Source organism: Trachurus japonicus, chromosome 9, assembly GCF_045865225.1.
Source record: "Trachurus japonicus isolate A0001 chromosome 9, Traja_1.0".
Taxonomy (NCBI): domain Eukaryota; kingdom Metazoa; phylum Chordata; class Actinopteri; order Carangiformes; family Carangidae; genus Trachurus; species Trachurus japonicus.
This window is the reverse complement of record NC_140915.1, coordinates 34020964-34039653: the sequence shown is the minus strand read 5'-3', so window position 1 is coordinate 34039653 and position 18690 is coordinate 34020964. Positions and strand designations below refer to the sequence as shown.

The window sequence follows — 18690 nt, the reverse complement described above, 5'->3', positions numbered from 1 at the left end:
TGGCAGAAAGTGAACCACTGACAAATGGCTGCAACACGACATGTGTTTTTTATTTTATTTATTTTTAAATTTTTTAGATAAAGCACTTTATTACCTAAAGACAAATGTTGTGCCAAAGGTAGGCTGAGAGTGAAAATAGACTTCAGCTGCATCCTCATTAACATGCATTTATTTTGAAAGCAATTTCCGGAAGTTGTGATGCACAAAGCTCCTACCTTGACACTGATCTAGTCTTGCAGGCTGCGTCCTTTCCCTCAGGATGACTGGGAGTGACGCAGGGCGGACGGAAAAAACCGTGGCTTGAGGGGAAGGACAGGCGGTGATGCAGGAGGGACTGGAGCTTTGATTTCACAGGTTCAAGCCCGATGCACGGCCTGCCCGCCTGCACAGAGGACATGAGAGTCACATATATGCAGGCTTTCCTGTGACAGTTGTAAGAAATACAAACACCTCAGCTTGGATACACTCGCAGGTAGGTTTTTTTTTTTTAAAATCACGTCTTGATTGTCTGTTGTGACATGTTACTGCAGAGAGGGTTATAGCTTGATGTATTAACTGGGCCTAATGCAGGCTATTGGATGGTATTTAAAAAGAATGATTTAATTGAAGTCAGTCGTGTGGATTAATTTCAGCTCTCATCAGGAGGCTGTGTGATGTTTTTTTTCTCCAATAGGCAGTCACGATCTCTTACTCCTGTGATCACATCTACACAAATCTTCTCCTAATTAATAACCCAAGACTTGTTTCTCCTCAGGTAACACTGGTCCCCTCTCCGCACATGGGGAAGTAGCCTAGTCATTCCATTTTCTTGCTGAACACCAAGTTGTAAGTCGCATTCAAGTGGGAGGATATCTGGACCCCCCTCTCCTCTCTCTCCGTCGTTTTAACAACATTTCTCCATCATGAACTACCTACGCCGTCGACTCTCGGACAGCAATTTCATGTCCAACCTGCCCAATGGCTACATGACGGATCTCCAACGCCCAGACCCGCCGCAGCAAAGCCCCGCAGTGTCGCCGGGGCCGTCGGAGAGGCGCCAGTCCACCAGCCAGCAGCAACCGCCGCAGCCACAGCCGCAGCAGCAGCCGCAGCAGCAGCAGCCGCCGCAGCAGCAGCAGCAGCAGCAGTCTGGAGGTGGTGGAGGCTCTGGGTTCTTTTCGTCCATATCTAATGCTGTCAAACAGACCACCGCCGCTGCAGCAGCAACATTATCCGAGGCAGCGGACCGGGCAGGAGTCTCCAGCAACGCCAAGATCCTCCTGGTTATTGATGACCAGCAGACCGACTGGTAAGAGCAGAGCAGTGCGCATGGCATCGCCAGCGCAGGTGATGCGTCTAGACAGAAATGTGTGCCAAAGCGTGGGTTGCAGAGGCCTAACTATCTAGAAGGTCATATGATTCACCCAATGCTACTGTAGGAGACACTTCACGTGTAACACCCTCAGATCAGAAACACCTCGCAGATGCGTCTGTGCGCTTGTTGTGCCATGGCAAAGGCGCAACAGACTGGAGGCAGAGAAGCCATTTTCATTTTGACGATCGGCGATTGCTTGTGGTGAATTCATCCTGCATTCTGCCAATTAAACGCTCCCCAATTGCGCCAAAGCACTGGGTGTGGGCCATTGCCACCACGACGATGAAGGTGTTTTCAAATCGAGGGAAAATATTGCATAAGAAAAACACAGTGGTTACACCACCAAGCCTCTTCAGTCTTCACCAGTGCACACGATGCATGCTCATTAGAGCCCTGTGCACCAGGCAGAGTGGGTAAAACACCACACACAACCCACAGACAGATAAGGTTCTCTAACTCGGTCTCAACAGGCTGGTGGATATTCATTAGTAAGGACGATTATTCTTGTCCTTATAATAACTCATATCTCCTTATTCACCAAGGAGAATATAATATTGTTACTCAGCACCTGTTACATAGTTAATTTAGTTCCATGCATTGCCAACAGGCACTAACAAGATTTTTGTTCCACTCATGTAATCTTGTTTAATGTATTTGACATCATGTTTTGAGAGGCTCTGCAAATGCAACAGGAAAATGTCAGCTGTCAGTCATGTAATGTGAAATGTGCAAAATTAAATTGATCTTTTTCTCTGGACACAAACAACAACTGGATTCCTTGTTTTACATCCAGGGTGAAGGTCTTCAGAGGAAGAAAGATCCATGGTGAATTTGACATCAAAGTTGAACAGGTATGTTGCACATGTGTAAATGCTTTCTGCGTTATTGCCCATTTACTCCCGAGCAGGCGGACAGGACATGTCTACATATAACAAACAATCCTAAAAAATCCAGCCCATAGTCTCTGAGTCATAGTGATCAGACTGAACCAGATTGATGGATAAGACTGTCTGATTTTGGCAAGAAATATGACCAAAGTAACCTGGTATTTTTGGTTTATTCTTCCCTGTAGATGAAGACCTACACATTTGCATTATCACAGGAAGACTTGATTGTATTTATTAAATGATTCTCTCTGAAATGAGCTATACATTTCCCCTGGAAATCTCTGCATGTATTATTCACCTTTTGTCTTCACTTTGATCCTGTTTCGGTTCCAGTTCTTTGATTCCTGCGGCATGACTAATTTTCCACTCACTTTTTAGGTGCACCGATCAACAGCTGGTTTCCCATTAGCGTAAAATAATACATGAACAGCTGAATCATGCAGCATAGTGCGAGCTGTTGCTGTGTTCACAGACAGCCCCCTAGAATGACAAATGTAATGTCCCAGTTCTCTGATGAGTGAGTATTGATAGGGGAGGGGAGTGCTGCATTCTGTCTCACACTTAAGTGCTCTCTCCTGACGTGTGGTTAACAGAAATATATTGTGTTGCCAGATGCCTCCACAGTCACTGTGCTGTTATTCCAACCTCTCATATAAAGCTATACGAGCTGAGCCATGATGATTTTGGTAATTCTGTGAGTAGTTATGGCTAGACTATAATATTTATTAATACAGGGGATTTATGCAGCAATCTACCCATCACCTTAACCCTCCTGTTGTTCCCTTCCTCCATCAGTCCTTCTTTCCTTCCTTTTCCCCTTCCTTCTTTCCACAATCCTTTTCCCTTCCTTCCTTCCCTTCGTCCTTACTTCTTCTTCCTTCCTTGAACAAATCTGTTCTCTCCCTCCATCTTTCTTTCCTTCCCTTTCCCTTCCTTCTTTCCACAATCCTTTTTGCCTCCCTCCCTTCCTTCCCTTCGTCCTTACTTCTTCCTTCTTTTTTGACCCAGTCTGTTCCCTCCCTCCATCTATCTTTCCTTCCTTTTTCCCTTCCTTCTTTCCTCCCATCGTTCCCTTTGTCCTTCCTTCTTTCTTTCCCTTCGTCCTTCCCGCCTTCCTTCCTTCATTCTTCCTATTTGTCCTTCCTTCCTTCCTTTCATATATCCCTTCATCCTTCCTAACTTCCTTCCTTCCCTCCTTTCGTCCTTCCTCCCTTGACCCAGGAGGACAACAGGAGGGAATCTATTCCTCTGCTGGCCATTTCTCTCCAGTTTTTCTTCTAATACTTTATGTAATATTACTGTTGTTGTCATTATTTTTCCCTGTGTCCAAGAATTCACCTCAGATAAAGGTCACTCACTTCAGCCAGGATCATACTGCCCAACTGCCTTGATTGGGATCACGGTGATTTTTATGGCACTTTTGTCTTTTTAGGCAGAATTCTCTGAAATCAACCTGGTGGCAAATGCCACAGGCTCCTACAATGTGGACCTTGAGGCAATAAGAAACGGGCACAAGGTTACTAAGTAAGTAGTAAGCCTCATTTGCAGTTGCTGCTTGTGAGATACAGGATCATTTGTATTTATGAAACATTTTCATCTCTATAGTAACAATGTCTTGTACAGTGGAGTTTACTGTTTTGCTGATGTTCTGTGTTACAGGTCCTTTAAACCAGACTTTGTGCTGATCAGACAACATGCCTTCAGTATGGACAAGAACGGAGATCACCGCAACTTAGTGATCGGACTGCAGTATGCTGGACTGCCAAGTGTTAACTCTTTGCACTCTGTCTACAATTTCTGTGACAAACCATGGGTGGTAAGTAGCCTGTTATTTAATCATTCGTGAATGTGAAACCGTATTGCATATAGAGTTCAGCCGCATAGACATATAAAGCTGCATTATAAACATTTGTCTCCCTTTCAGTTTGCTCAGATGTCTAGACTCCACAAGCAACTGGGCCCAGAGGAGTTCCCACTGATTGAGCAGGTTTACTATCCAAACCACAAGGAAATGGTGAGTTCTGAGCCATCTGCTCCTCCACCCCCTTTCCTCTTGCACTGATGGGTAAACAACCCTTAAAGACACACACACATGCACTCACACATTCAGGCTGGTCATCTGCTTGCATGGGTCATATGTTAGAGGGGTAATTCACTCCCGATAGTCAATAGTCCATCTCATGTAGCAGCTGAGGCCAATCTAATTTTCAGGGGAGTGTCTGGGTTGTTTTTGTTCCCGGTAGAGGCTGAGTATATGGTTATTTCTGTGCCAAGTCAGTGTCAGAACAGTTAAACCGAGTCTGTTGCTGCAGAGCAGTCATCTCCACCCCTGCAGTCACAGCCTGACGGTACTGGGCTGCTTTTCAAGCCATCAATATAAATCAGAACTTCCTGTCGAAACAGAGGAGGAGTGTTACTGTCTGTGTCATTCCTGGTTGTTTGCAACTGATTTGATTGAAATAGTCTTTTTTTAGTCATTAGAGAACAGAAATCTGAACGTGTGATAATGTTCTTGTTACAGATTACATCCTCACGGTTCCCTGTAGTGATAAAGATGGGCCATGCTCACTCAGGAATGGGAAAGGTAGTGTTGCAATGCTTAAATATTTACTCATTTCAGTATGAAGGCTACATATTTGGGAACATATGCCATCATATTTTTTTTTATCTTCACTCCAGGTGAAAGTGGACAATCAATATGATTTTCAAGATATTGCCAGTGTTGTGGCACTGACCAAGACTTACGCCACATCTGAGCCTTTTATTGATGCAAAATACGACGTTCGCATCCAGAAGATTGGGAACAATTACAAAGCTTACATGTGAGTGATATGACCTTTTCACAGATCTCTAAACTTACATTACAAATACAGTGGCATGATACAGGCAAAGGAAAATGATTGAATATGTGTGGCAATTGTTTTGCTCTAATAAACAGGAGAACGTCAATTTCTGGCAATTGGAAAACCAACACTGGCTCATCTATGCTTGAGCAGGTGGCCATGTCAGACAAGTAAGAGCAAAGAGATGCAGATGGGAAGGAATGATAAATTATATAATGTCTGGCTGTCCTGTTATAGCTGTGTTTAACACATTATTTCAGGTACAGAATGTGGGTGGACTCTTGTGCTGACATCTTTGGAGGGTTGGATATCTGTGCTGTGGAGGCTCTACATGGCAAAGATGGCAAAGACTACATTATTGAGGTACGAAAGTACAAAAAACGATGATATCAAGGGAATATTTTCCGAGCTGAAGTTGAAATGAATGAATGATCCATGTTTTTTTTTAGGTTGATGACTGTTCAATGCCACTGATTGGAGATCAACAGGATGAGGATCGTGTTCAGATTGCAGAACTGGTGATCTCTAAGATGAACCAGACTGTTCTACGCACTTCAAGTTCTTCCACAGTCCGTGCCACAGCAGGACAGCCAACACAGGTGCTCAAACCACAGATACTCCCCACCTTTTTTTGTAATAGTAAAGTCAGGGTCTGATCTTTTTCATGGTGCACAATAAAAAACAAACAAAAACATAATCACAATTAGAATAGTTCAGATGTGGACATGGTGTTTTATTTTTTTTTAAATCAAGCAAATTAGCAGTGACTGTGATGAGTGTAGCACTGGGTTATGCTTTTGACTTTTGAAATGTCTACTGATGGACCCACGGTGAAAGATAGCATCATAAAGTCCCTGGAAATGTTACAAAAATTGAAAAAAATAAATATTACTGATTAGAAAGGACAGAAACAAGATGAGGGTAATGCCAATATTTATAGCACCCTGAATCTGTGAGATTGTGGCCATCAAAGGTCTGAAAATAGATGTCTGTGAATCAATTGCCTGACTGAACCTAGTGAATACTCAGTATCAGGTAATTCTACACTCAGATGTGGGGAATGAGCTGGCAAATGATATTATACTGAAATAGCAGACGAAAAGTTTTAAAGATAGATGCCCAGCTTAATAAGTAGTATATATCTGTGTCGTCAGCGTAGAAACTGAGATTATCATATACAGTAACGTTTTCTAAGAGACAACATCAAAATAAACTTTAATGGATCGAGCACTGACCCCTGTAACTGAAGATCTGTGATGGTCAAATGTCATGAATGTCATGTTTAAACATCCTGTGCTGACATGATGTTAAAATATTGAACATTTGTGTTATGATGATTTTATATCATTAGAATGTTTACCTTCTGTTGAGACTGTCTCTCTGTGTTTATCCCTGTGTTTTATAGAAAGCAGTGTCTCCTCAGCCTGTCTCTCAGCCAAAAGTACCACAGGCTCAACCACGTCCCTCACCTCAAGGTAATGAATTGATTGTTTTATATTGCTAAAATTTTTTATTTCCCCTTTCAAGTTTGGGCAAGGGTATCAGGACGGTGTCTGTGATGTTGCATGTGTAGGTGGTCCTCAGCAAAGTCCCCCATCTCAGCAACGCCCACAGCCTCAAGGTCAACCTCCTGCTCAGGCTCAGCAGGCGGCTGCCAGCCCCGCTACGGCCGACCCCAGTGCCCAGGCCAAGGCTAACCAAGGACCTGCAGCTCAGCCAAGACCAGCAGGCCAGGGAGCTCCTCCTGGCCAGAGACCTTCTTCTGGTCAGGGCTCCCCTCAGCGAGGTTCTCCTCAAGCTCAGAGGCAATCATCTGTCTCCCAGCAGCAAAAACCATCTGCAGGAGGCCAGAAACCTGCGGGGGGCCAACCCCAGCCGAGGCCTCCTCCTCCTAGGCAGCATTCACAGGGGGGGGCACAGCAACAGAGGGGTCCTGGCCAGCCAGGTCGCCCCGGAGCGCCCACTACCCAGCAGCCCCGACCTGCAGCTTCAGGCCAGGGGGCCCCGGGAGGACGACCCCCACTGCAGCAAAAGCCTCAACCCCCACAGAAGCCCAGTCAGGACAACCCGGCTATGGGTGGCTCACCACAACTAAAGTAAGTAGCTGTGTGTGTATGATCAGTGACTTGGAATCAGTTTCCTCTCATTTTTCATAAAGTGGACCTCGCAGCGGAGCTGAACAGAAGGTCCTCCCTTACTTTTTTTGCCTGCATTGAGTTATGCATGCCACATGGGAAATCAGTTCATTCTCTCTATTGACAAATGATCCACTTGAATGTGCATGATGTATTGATTCTTACATCTTTCAGTCCTGCAGCAGCAGTTTCACAAAACACAACATTTCAGATTCTCTGGAGTGACTGTGATACATTAGAACAACAACAAGCGGAGGCTGCCTTGTAGTTGTTCATAAACATAATGAGTCTATTACATCACCCATGATCCATATATTTGATTACTTTAATACAGAAATCACAGAAGGAATACTACTGTGTAAATAATCTAAATGATTTCTATAATCTCTGAGGTCAATTAGTTTCCCAGTTGAGGGCTTTTGTGGATAAGTGACTAATAATCCAAATTGGAATACATTAATGAGATTACATTATATGCTTACTTGAAATAGAGACATAAAAGATCTATTATCAATCAGTGATAAAAAAAAAAAAAAAAAAAAACATGAACCACTTTGCATCCAGAAAAGTCATTCACTATTCATATCATATCAAAGCCAAAATGAAATGATAAGGCAATACTGAATGACCGTAGAGAAGGAATGCGCTTTTATCATCTTTTTACCAAACCTTTTTCTCTCCTGTCTCTCACTCTGTCGTGCCGTTTCCAGTCTTTTCATTCCATGGGTTTGCTGCATGAGTTTAATAGCCTCTCCTTCTCCTCTATTGCCATTTTCCTCTCTTTATAGCAAGTCCCAGTCTCTTACCAATACCTTCAACATTCCAGAAACCCCAGCGCCACGAGCCAGCCTTAGCCAGGATGAGGTGAAGGCAGAAACCATACGTAATCTACGCAAATCTTTTGCCAGTCTCTTCTCAGACTGAGACGGCATAAGACCCTCCCACACCTCCTCCTACTGACAGAAAGCTGGACAGGCAAACTGAGGGACAGTTCCTTTCTTCCCCCAACGAACAAGGACCAACAGGATGCCGTCTCCAATTCATGTACATTGACCCTGATATGAAAAATGTACACACTTGACACCCACTGCCTAAATAGTTCAAATCTTTTCAAATGATCAAATAGTAGAATCCACAGTAAATTTAGGCACTGATGTCTGAAACATTCCTTGCCTCGCCGCGAGCTTAAGTAAGTCACCAACTCATCGTGTCACACAAACTGTGAGTGCACGTGCCTGCTCACTGCTCACATACACACCCACACAAACACACACACAGACACACAAATACAAATACCACACAAACGCTTGTATATGCATGAGCACACACATGAAAATAAGAAACAAAACACAATACTGCTCCCACTTGTTTGTTGGTGCCGTAACGTCAATGTGAGCTTTATGTTCAAACTTTGGTTGGCTTGCCAACCAACCAATGAATTAAGAGACTGCAAGAAAATTATTAGGGTGGAAAGGGTTGCTGAATCTTACATGTTATTTCATACACAAGCGAAGCCCTTCCCAGAGTCATTACATATCTAAACATAGTATATTTATAGCAAAAAGAATAAGATAGTGTTCATGCAGCCACTTTCTATTTTTGAATAAATACCTGTTGAATAAGCTGTTATTACAGCCACAAATCCACTGCATATAGTTAAATGCACTTCTTACGCACATATGAGAACTATTTTTTGGATGTAACCATACGTCCACTTTCTGTATAAATAATCATAAATATTAAACATGTAATAATATATTAAGTAATAAGACTACCCTCTGCTCTTCCAATAAAGTTAACTACCTTTTCTTTGGCAAAAAAAAATAAGAATTACAACACCCTTCCACTTTTCCGACCTTTTCCGCTCCTAATAATTTTGTACAGTCCCTAACTCAGCACAGCTGCACACATAGGCTGTCCAGTGTTAGCTAATGCTAGAATCTGTACGAGCTGTTGACCACTCATGGTGATGTCTTCGCTGCATGTCAACAGGAGGCAATGGTTGCCATTTTCCTACCCCTGACATTGGTGCTTGTAACTGTGTCGTCACATGTAGTTGAATTAGTTCGTAAAGTAGCCTAGTAGGTGTTGTGCATATGTTGTTGCTGCCACTTCTTCCTGTGTTTTTTTTTCTGCACAAGAACAAAAAGCCCAAAAGCTCTCCACCTTCAAAGCATGCCTTACACAGACAAGACCGTCAGATCAAATGGAGCTTTCTCAGGGATGTCCAGTTGATTGTGACACTTGTGTGTGGGTGAGGGTCTTCCATTGCAGTTTTATTGTGGTTGTTTACCAATAATGAAGGAAAAGCATGCATCTTAATGAGGTAGAATGTTTTTATCATTTCAAATGCATTTGCACACAGAGTATACTGCAACATTATACTTGAATACAGTGACAAAGACTGATGTAAGAAGTCTATATTTTTCAGGTTTAGTCATCTGCCACTGGATGAAGCAACAACTCAGTGTTCCCACTCTGAGTTGCTGTTGTGTCTGTGACAGGTGCGTTACAGTAGGATACAGCATAGGCAGGGTTGGCAACTGTTCAGGTACATTTAGTAAAAATGTCTAATTATTTACAGTTTTGTTTCACAATCCCTAATGAGAAAAACCTATGACTGAAATCCATCCATAGAAATTAATAAATGCTCAGTAAGTTTGTGGATTATTTCAGTTGGATTTGAAGGGATTTACAGTTAGTCAGTGCGTTGCGATTTTGCACTTAAGTAACTCCCACCCTGAGCCTGTGCAGCAGAGTTTCTGCTTCCATAAATACTCTCTCTGTTCTCAGTGGCTTCATTATTTGAAGTCATACTCCAAAGCATAGTCAGCCAAGGAATGTTACATATTTGCAGTTCATCCCTGTACAGAAAAATAATGTAAAGGTGTAGGAATGCCATCTATGGGATGCACCACTGCAGCAGATTTTTAGCACTCCCTGTCTCCCTTTCTTCGCACTGACAGCCCTTTCTTTTGATCACTGCTCTGAAAATCCTATCACCAGGCACTAAAAATGTCTTCCAGAGGGAATGATTTCCATTCGAATGTCGATGTAATATGGCAATATCAAGCTTTTTAGAGAAGACCCAATAGCCAAAAGAAATAGAGGAGCCCTGGTCCCCCCCCCCCCCTTCCCCCTGCAGATTGTCCACACTGCCTGTGTTTATCAGCCTATTTGTGTAGCCACAGTGACCCCTTGTGCTTGATGGTGCATAAATGTGTGAATGTTGTTCTGTAACTGGTGAAACCAAATAGATGTGTTGTACAGAGCTCTGAGTGATGCAGACTGTCACCTTTATCCCCTGCTGCTATTTGTGCTTGTTGATATGTGTGTCTCTAAACTTTTTAGCTTTTACTTTCAAAATGTTTGTTTTTAATGATCTTGTAAATGCTTCTATGAGGCAAGACTATGTGGGGCTTGTAAGTTTGTGCGTTAGTGGTTTAGGGCCTTTATTTTGAAATTTTACAGCCACTCTGTCAGTACAATGATTGTCAGAGTTATTGTGGTGCAGCCTACTGCCAGGAGAATCATTAAGAGCAGCCTTGTATAATTGTTACACTGAGTGTGTGCAATTTATGAAAATGAGCCATTATAACTAGCATGGATGGTTAACTTTGAAAAATGTCATTCTGTCACTCAGAGGCCTCTTGGCCATAGTATGACATCCCATATGCTGTGGCACCTCCTGAGACTGACTATGAGCTGTGACAGCCATGCAAAGAAGTAGGTTATTGTATTTATGTTTTTGATATTCACAGATTGTTTCTTTTCAGAGATTTACATTATTTATGGTGGATATTTTGACTGTGAATGTATTTTTTGTTACAGCTAGTTCTATTGTTTTCTAAATGCATTGTATAATCATTGTTAAAAGATTAAATCTGTACGAATTTGAACTGATTGTCAGTCGATGCCTGCCAGAGTTAAAAATCATAAATGTAAGTGCAAAATTTAAAAAGATGAGGTTTTTGTTAACTAAAAAAATAAGATACTGCATAATGTAAAATCATGGTGGATTATTGAACTACGTGTAAAAACATATTTGATGTTATATGCAATGTAGCTATATTATGTGAAAAATGAGTATGTTCTTAAAACATGCATATGTCTAATAAAGTCTATGATCAACAATGACAGTTGTGTTTGTTAATGTTCACTTAATATAGAAAAGTAAGACAAAGTCACACTTATCTTCTGCTTTGTTGAAGGTCAAAGGACTTGGATCATCCATTCACATCAAAAAACTGAGAACATTTATTTGGCCTTAAAGTGATCCATGTCAAACAGGTAGGATTTGTAGTATTAAAAAGTGCTTGTGGAACATACATGGAACTGAGTTGTCTAAAAAAAATATATTTTTTTAATGAGGTCTTCAAAGAGTGGAAAAAACTTTATTTCAGGCCAATTTCCAACACTGACCAAATGCATGTCCTGTTCTTGTTTTGCAATAGCAAGCATATGAATGTGACCACAAGGTGGTGTGGGCCTGCAGTCTAACTACTGTAGCCCCCAGTTTTGCACAAGATTAACCAGGGTTACATAATTCATTTCACACTAGTGAAATGAGCACGCCATTCAATTTCTCTATGTTTGATCAGAACATTTCCATTACTCTTCACATCAATTTCAGAAATGCTTTTGACCTAAGAGGATTACAGTGAGTTGACATTTAAAGAACCAGGGCTATTTATCATCAAAAACTGGAAGTGCACCCCTGGTAAAGTAACTAGCAAAAGCATGTTCAGTGTTCAGGATTTCATATTCACTTTCATTTCCGTAAATGAGAGGTGAGAAATCATTGATTACTCATCCACTATTACATTTTAATGTCTGTTATGTCAGTAATACTGCGGAGTTCATTTTCTCTACCGTGCTATGAAAACCAGAGGTCTCATTTCTTTTGTCTTCTGAGACCCAAATCTTAATTACACAATTCTGAGTCACAGTCACACCGAAAACACAAATACCAATGTGTGCATAATCCCATTAAACAAAACCAATCTGGGACATATGAACAAATGGCTCCTGAATACCACTCATCATAGTTTAGCCTATCTTTTCTTCCGAGAATAATGACCTAATTCATGCTGTTTGAGGGAGAACACATGTATTATGTTCCAGTATCTGTTGGACTATCATTAGTGTTGCAAATCTGAATGCAGCAGCTGCAGCTGAGAGAGAGTGAGAGGCCAATAAGTCTTCTGCACCCTGAGTCAAAAGAATGACTGTGTCTTTGCCTTATTCTGTTCAAATCAATGGCTGCATCCAGAGGTGAAACAAATACGTTAAAATTGAGATATTTTACTTTCTACCATCCAAGTGGCTGTTCACTCACAATATTTTGGCTGGTAGGTTTTATGCAGTGTGGGAGAAGAAAAGGTTCAATTTTAATCACCAAACGAATCAATTTCTTTTTCCCTTGAAAGTTTTCATTGCAGACAAAATTGTCTGGAGTGCAAAATCCAATTTGCAGGCAGGATGTTATATAGCGACTCGCTCATGAAAGGTCAGTGTGTTTTTCTTTTTTTTTTTTTTGAAGCTCTGCTGCTTGCTTGCATTTCTTATCTGGCTGCCCAGCGGGCCGTACTGTTCTCTCCTAACAAATCTGGGTTTGGTTAGCAGTTAAGGTGTTCATCTGATCTGGACGGATATGATTTCATGTTGAAAGTGTTCTGGTAGACATTCATTGTTTTCATTTTGGGATGTAATAATTCTACAGCTCTGGAAAAAATTAAGAGACCACTCCCAAAATGATCGGTTTCTCTGGTTTCACTATTTATAGGTATGTGTTTGAGTAAAATTACATTAAAAACAAAAAATGTTGTTTTATTCTATCAACTACCGACAACATTTCTCCCAAAATTGAAATAAAAATATTGTCATTTAGAGCTTTTATTGGAAAATGACAACTAGTCAAAATAACAAAAAATATCAAGTCTTTTCAGACCTTGAATAATAATAATAATGAAAAGAAAACATGTTCATATTTATTCCTAAACAACACAGCAAGAATATTTTAACTCAGGAAGAGTTTATAAATAATGGGATAATGTCAATGTTTAATCCCAGCAGTGTTTTTTATAATCTTCCTATAAAACCAGATGTGGTTCAGGTGATGACCTCATCAGTGTCTCATTAAAGCAGAAGTAAGCGGAATGTTTGTGTTAATATAAGTCTTAAATAGTTCTATCTTCCGACAGCAATCACTTATATAGAGTGTTTGGTCTGAAACACGGGTCTGTCAGTCACTCTGCTCTGCTGTAAGCCGAGGAGAAAACTTTCCTTGTATCCTACAACCTTTATCCAATGAGGAGAGAGAACGGCATAAAGGGGCGGTCCTCTCTGTGTGTGCAGCCAAGGGATGCGCGTGAATGTGGTTGACTTAGGGACGAGGACCAATAGATCCATGACGAGGGCGGGGACTGCTAACTCCATCGGCTGACAAGAAGTTAGCCAAAACGACCAGATCGCTTACTTCTGCTTTAAGTAGAATGAGTTGTGTTTGTGTTGGTATTTAAAAAGGAAAAGAAAAGAATGACCGTCATACATGTAGAGATGCTTTTAAGAAACATTTGTGAAAGTGGTCTCTTATTTTTTTCCAGAGCTGTAAATTATTACAGTTCACACATAATACTTGACATGTTGAGACTATGCTATAGCCAAGGATAGAAGATTTGATGTTTCTTGTGTTACTGGACAGAGGTCATCACTGTCCACCCTGTCCATTCAGAAGAAAAACAACAGACGCTGTGATCATCTCCCGCCACAGTCATCCACTCCAGATGCTGCGTAATCATTCTGATACAACTTTCATGACTTTGCAGGTCACAAATAAAGGATTCAAGGGTATTGCCAGCAATAGTCATCACTCTGTTACGGACGGGGAGAAGACAAAAGGGGAGGGGCACTCACGACTTCTCCTCCAAGCCAGGATATTTCTAGAGCTGACCCATTTAAACAGCCTGGAGAATCTGCGAGCACAGGTGCATCTGGATGGCTGCAAATGCCAACCAGAATGCGTAATTATATACATAAAGCTGCTGTTAAATCACAAATTGAAGCAAGTGTCAAAACTGATTTTCCAAGTGCATTTTGATGAGGGAGAAGGGGGGGGCGGGGTGCAAACCACACAGGGTTTGAATGTTTGAATGGGAGAAATTGTGGGGAAAGAAGAATACATATGAGTGAGTGTTCTCAGCCATTCTCATTCTTTTATGAGGGAAAAAGAAAAGCTAATGTTAGCCCACGATTCAGTTGTTTTATTCAGCAATCAGATGAGTCTTTGAATGGGAAGCAGTGGCTGTTAACAGCTATTATACATGGCCTACAGCCTTGCACAATTAGTGCTACTCAGTACTGCTTTGCATTGTGCTTCTGTGGGATGGAGGGTGAATGATATCCATATTTAGAAGGACCTCATTGATTCTTCCAAAGCATGGCACAAAAGATTTGTTGTCTGTCCAGTCTTGAATAGCGGGACCTTGATGACAGGCCTGCTTTATAAAACCTCCTGCTGACCTCAATCACTGTTTGAAAATCTGATGAAACTCAGAGCGAGAGCAGCGTGCTCAAAATGTAATATTACAGCACTCTGCTTCTGTGCTGTTACATAATGATATAACGGTGACAATGCGCAGCCACAAATAATTCACACCAATCCAGAAGGAAGACAGCGCATCCGCCGAGGCGAGGGGTTGCGTCTTCTTGTTCCAAATGTGTTTTCCCTTTAATAAACTTGCACACATGACTGAGTGATTCTTTAGCCAAAATGGCAGATGATGGAGGATGAGAGAGAGAGAAAGAGGAGTATGTAGTAAAGATTTAATTAAGCCTCACCATGGGATGTCTTACTGTGACTCCAGAGACCAGGACAGAGGAGTTTGTGTTTGCTCAGTGCAGCTGTGAATAATATCTTCACTATTCTTACTTTGACCTACATGCACTGTGGGAGGAGGATCTGAGAATATGCCCACATGAGTTCAGGTCTTTCTTCCTTTTCTTGTTTTCACCGTGAGTCTGCCAGAAGCGGGGCAGAGGGGTCTCCTTATGGTCAACCTTATGTTGGCTTTAAATTGTTGGTCTCTGCTGGAGATAATCTGGGACGTGAGAGACATCTGCGCTGTATGTTCCTACTAAACGTACAGTGGCTGTGGGGGCTACGTGGCTGCGTGCTCTATTTGCAGACTGGTGTAGCTTGACGAGCAATTTTCACCTCCCTCGTTCTGGTGACGTAGATATTCATGGTCTCCATGGAAGACCCCCATCAGCACTTTCCGTCCTTACCTTTGAAATCGTATCAGTCTCTTTTGCTCCTACTCAGTATGGGTTGCCATGGATACAGCTCCCAAATAGTTTGGCTTGCACATGAATTTGTTTAGGAGTGTGACTTGGAGTGGATTGGAATGTTCTTTTCTTGTGCAGCCAAAGTAAACATAATTTGCTAATTGAGCGTAATTTTCTTTATTTAATAGTTTTTCAATCCTATTCTATGTTCTACTACATAATCTATTCTGCCAGATTAACCCTCCTGTTGTCCTTCTGGGTCAAATTGACCCAATCTGTTCACTTCCTCCTTCTTTCCTTCCTTTCCACAATCCTTTTCCCCTTGCTTCTTTCCTTCCTTCCTTCCTTCCCTTCGTCCTTACTTCTTCCTTCCTCTTTTGATCCTGGTGACCTGGTCTGTTCCCTCCCTCCATCTTTCTTTCCTTCCCTTTTCCCTTCCTTCTATCCACAATCCTTTTCGCCTCCCTCCCTTCCTTCCCTTCATCCTTACTTCTTCCTTCTTTTTTGACCCAATCTGTTCCCTCCCTCCCTCCATCGATCTTTCCTTCCCCTTTCCCTTCCTTCTTTCCTCCCTTTCCCTTTGTCCTTCCTTCGTTCCTTCTTTCCCTTCGTCCTTCCTTCCTTCCTTGACCCAGGAGGAAAGCAGGAGGGTTAAGCTGAGCATTTAAACTGATCATGAAGTCTCCTCTACTTCTTCTGCCCCGTTAACAGCAGCAGCAGCAGCAGCAGCAGCAGCAGCAGCAGCAGCTACCTGAGGACACTAACATCAGGATTTCCACCCTGGTCTACTTGGGAAAAGCCAAACAATCTGCTGAATATAATCTAGTCTGATCCACCAGGGATCAAAACTACGCCAACGTGGATTCTTCGGTTCCCTGTTGAGCCAAAAAAGGATCCAAACACTTCCCTCAGCTGCTTCTAATCCTCACAAGAAAACACGTGGCCCGAGTGAGTGGTGAGCACCCTATATGAACCACCACAACTGTAAATGATGTCTGGGACAAGAAAGTTGGACGGAGAGGATTGAGTGGTTTAATTTGTTGGGGACTTAATCAGGGTTCAGTTGGAATTAAAGAAAGACTGGGTGCATCTCCTGCTGAGTTCTTCAGCTTCAACACTGCTGCACTCCACTTTCCTTGAATCCAGTGAATCTGAGAATCTACATATTTCATACAGGGAACAAAAAGGTTTGTAAGATCTCAGGGAACCACCCACGGTCAGACATATGTCTGTCTAAGAGGTCTAATTCTGGCCGTGTGAAATATTTACCACTGCAGGAACCGTAGACAACATCCCCAGCTTCCTGAGGGATCCTCTGGACAACCTCCAGCCCCAGTGTGTTTAATGTGTTTTTCGTGTTTCCTTTGATACATCATTACAGTTCAAAATAACAGAGAGTGAGACGTGCTTTGTTTTAGCCTGTCAGAGTGGCTATTTTGGGCTGGACTTTGCAAGTAATGGAACCTGACTTTGAGAGTGCTTCCCCACGTCTCTTATGCAATCCCCTCCAAAGGGAACACAGACAACACAGAGTTAGTAAAGTCATGTAATTGTACACAGAGTTAATTGGAGACAGCTGGACAACTGAAGGTTGTTTACTGTGCCAGCATGCACATGAAACAAAGCAGAATCGTCAGCTTCTCCTTATGGGCCACTCCAGCTGATATGTTCAAGCAGCATGCAGCTTGTTTCTGAGGCAGAGTGCGGTTGTGTTCAGACTTGATGTTGTTGCTTTGTGGTGGTATACGCCTGATTGATCCCTGTCAGGGGGGTCTTTAATCAACAGAGAGCCATTGATTTCCTCTCCACGGAGTGTACGAGGTGCCGAAGACACCTGCTAGCGGCCAGCTGACAGACACTTATGCCTGCTAACCAACAGCTGACACAAACTGATGCCAATGCACTGTGCTGGAGAGAGGAGTGAGTCACACACGCTCAGATAGATCCCACACTCACGGATGCTGGATGCCGCACAATGTGAGATCCACTGTACTGTCATTCTGAATCATATCTAACACACGTGGTAAGTCACAGATGGAGTCTTGATTAGCTGTGGTTGTTTTGTAACCAGAGCGCAGGCAGTAAAAGAACCAAGAGATAATAGCAAAGAGGATGGGGGGAAAAAACCAGGTCATCTACTGTGCTCAAGCATTGGAAAGCACTGAAATGAGCTCTGTCAAAGCTAAGTATCATTGTGATCTTCAGCCTGATCAGCACAGTTGGTCTGTAGTGATTTCTATCTGCCGTGAGGGTGCTACAGTAAGCACTTTTCCTGCGGCAGTCACATGCTCTGGGCTGGGGCCCACAGCCAGCTGTCCCTATCATCAATTCAGACAATGCAGAAGGCTGGTGAGGTGAGACTTTGGGCCAGATGCGTGTCGAACAGAGCAGGCTGATGAAAGGCATTATGTCATAGATTTTTATCCTTGCAAGATTAGAAACAACAAGATAATTGTCCTAAAATAAAAGTCCTAAAAGCAGATTTTATCAGTTCAATTCATTATGGGCAGCAACAAGTATGATAGTCCCTCACACTAGCTGCAACTGAAAAAAAAGAAATCACTGGATCAATAGAAATGCAATTGCCACTGTTGTTATAATCAAATAACTTTCACACAGTTTTTAGGCCAAAGAAAAGAGTGTCTGTGTTTCGGTCTATCGATCGAAGAAAACAAGGCAGTCCAAGATGTCTCAGTTAAAATCTGCATTTTTCTCAAAGGTTTCACAGACCGAATATATCCATTAATAAATAGGCTACAGTGAGTGGCACATTAATCGTTAATGAAAAATAATCCACCCATCCATCTTCTTCCTCCACAATTAGATAAAATGTGAGGTCACAGATTGGCACAGGACTGGTTTTTACTCATCACCACATCTAATGCATGATCAGTGGTGTAGGAGTAAAACCAGCAGTGACGAGGCCCAGTTCTGCATGCAGTCTTTTGAACGTGTCTGCAGACTTTCTAAAAATGTATTTGTCAGATCTGCTTTGCCTCCTGATGGAGACAGATGATGATTACAAAGCACCTTACACTGCAGGATGACCAAACAAATGCCATGCCGCTATAGCTGTCTTCAGGACTCCACCATCCATAGAGATGAACTGGAGAGACCGCATTGCTGCTCCGACTTAACACCCACCCAGCACAGCACAGAGCACAGCACAGCACCCCTCTTCCCTC

At 42.3% G+C, this 18690-nt stretch overlaps 1 protein-coding gene across 2 annotated transcripts; it reads left to right on the top strand.

Moving 5' to 3' along the window:
- The first annotated feature begins 256 nt into the window (after positions 1 to 256).
- syn1 (synapsin I) lies at positions 257 to 11360 on the top strand. 2 transcript variants are annotated; one of them, XM_085787580.1, is made up of 14 exons: positions 257 to 472; positions 755 to 1288; positions 2148 to 2205; positions 3674 to 3765; positions 3901 to 4057; positions 4166 to 4255; positions 4763 to 4825; positions 4921 to 5063; positions 5180 to 5254; positions 5345 to 5447; positions 5534 to 5683; positions 6490 to 6559; positions 6658 to 7180; positions 8046 to 11360. In XM_085787580.1, the coding sequence occupies exons 2-14, from the start codon at positions 903 to 905 to the stop codon at positions 8071 to 8073; spliced, it is 1938 nt and encodes a 645-aa protein (XP_085643706.1). In that variant the 5' UTR covers positions 257 to 472; positions 755 to 902; the 3' UTR covers positions 8074 to 11360. The 2 variants fall into 2 exon arrangements, with proteins under 2 accessions (XP_085643706.1, XP_085643705.1); XM_085787579.1 differs by having other exon boundaries at positions 8008 to 11360.
- Positions 11361 to 18690: the final 7330 nt, after the last annotated feature.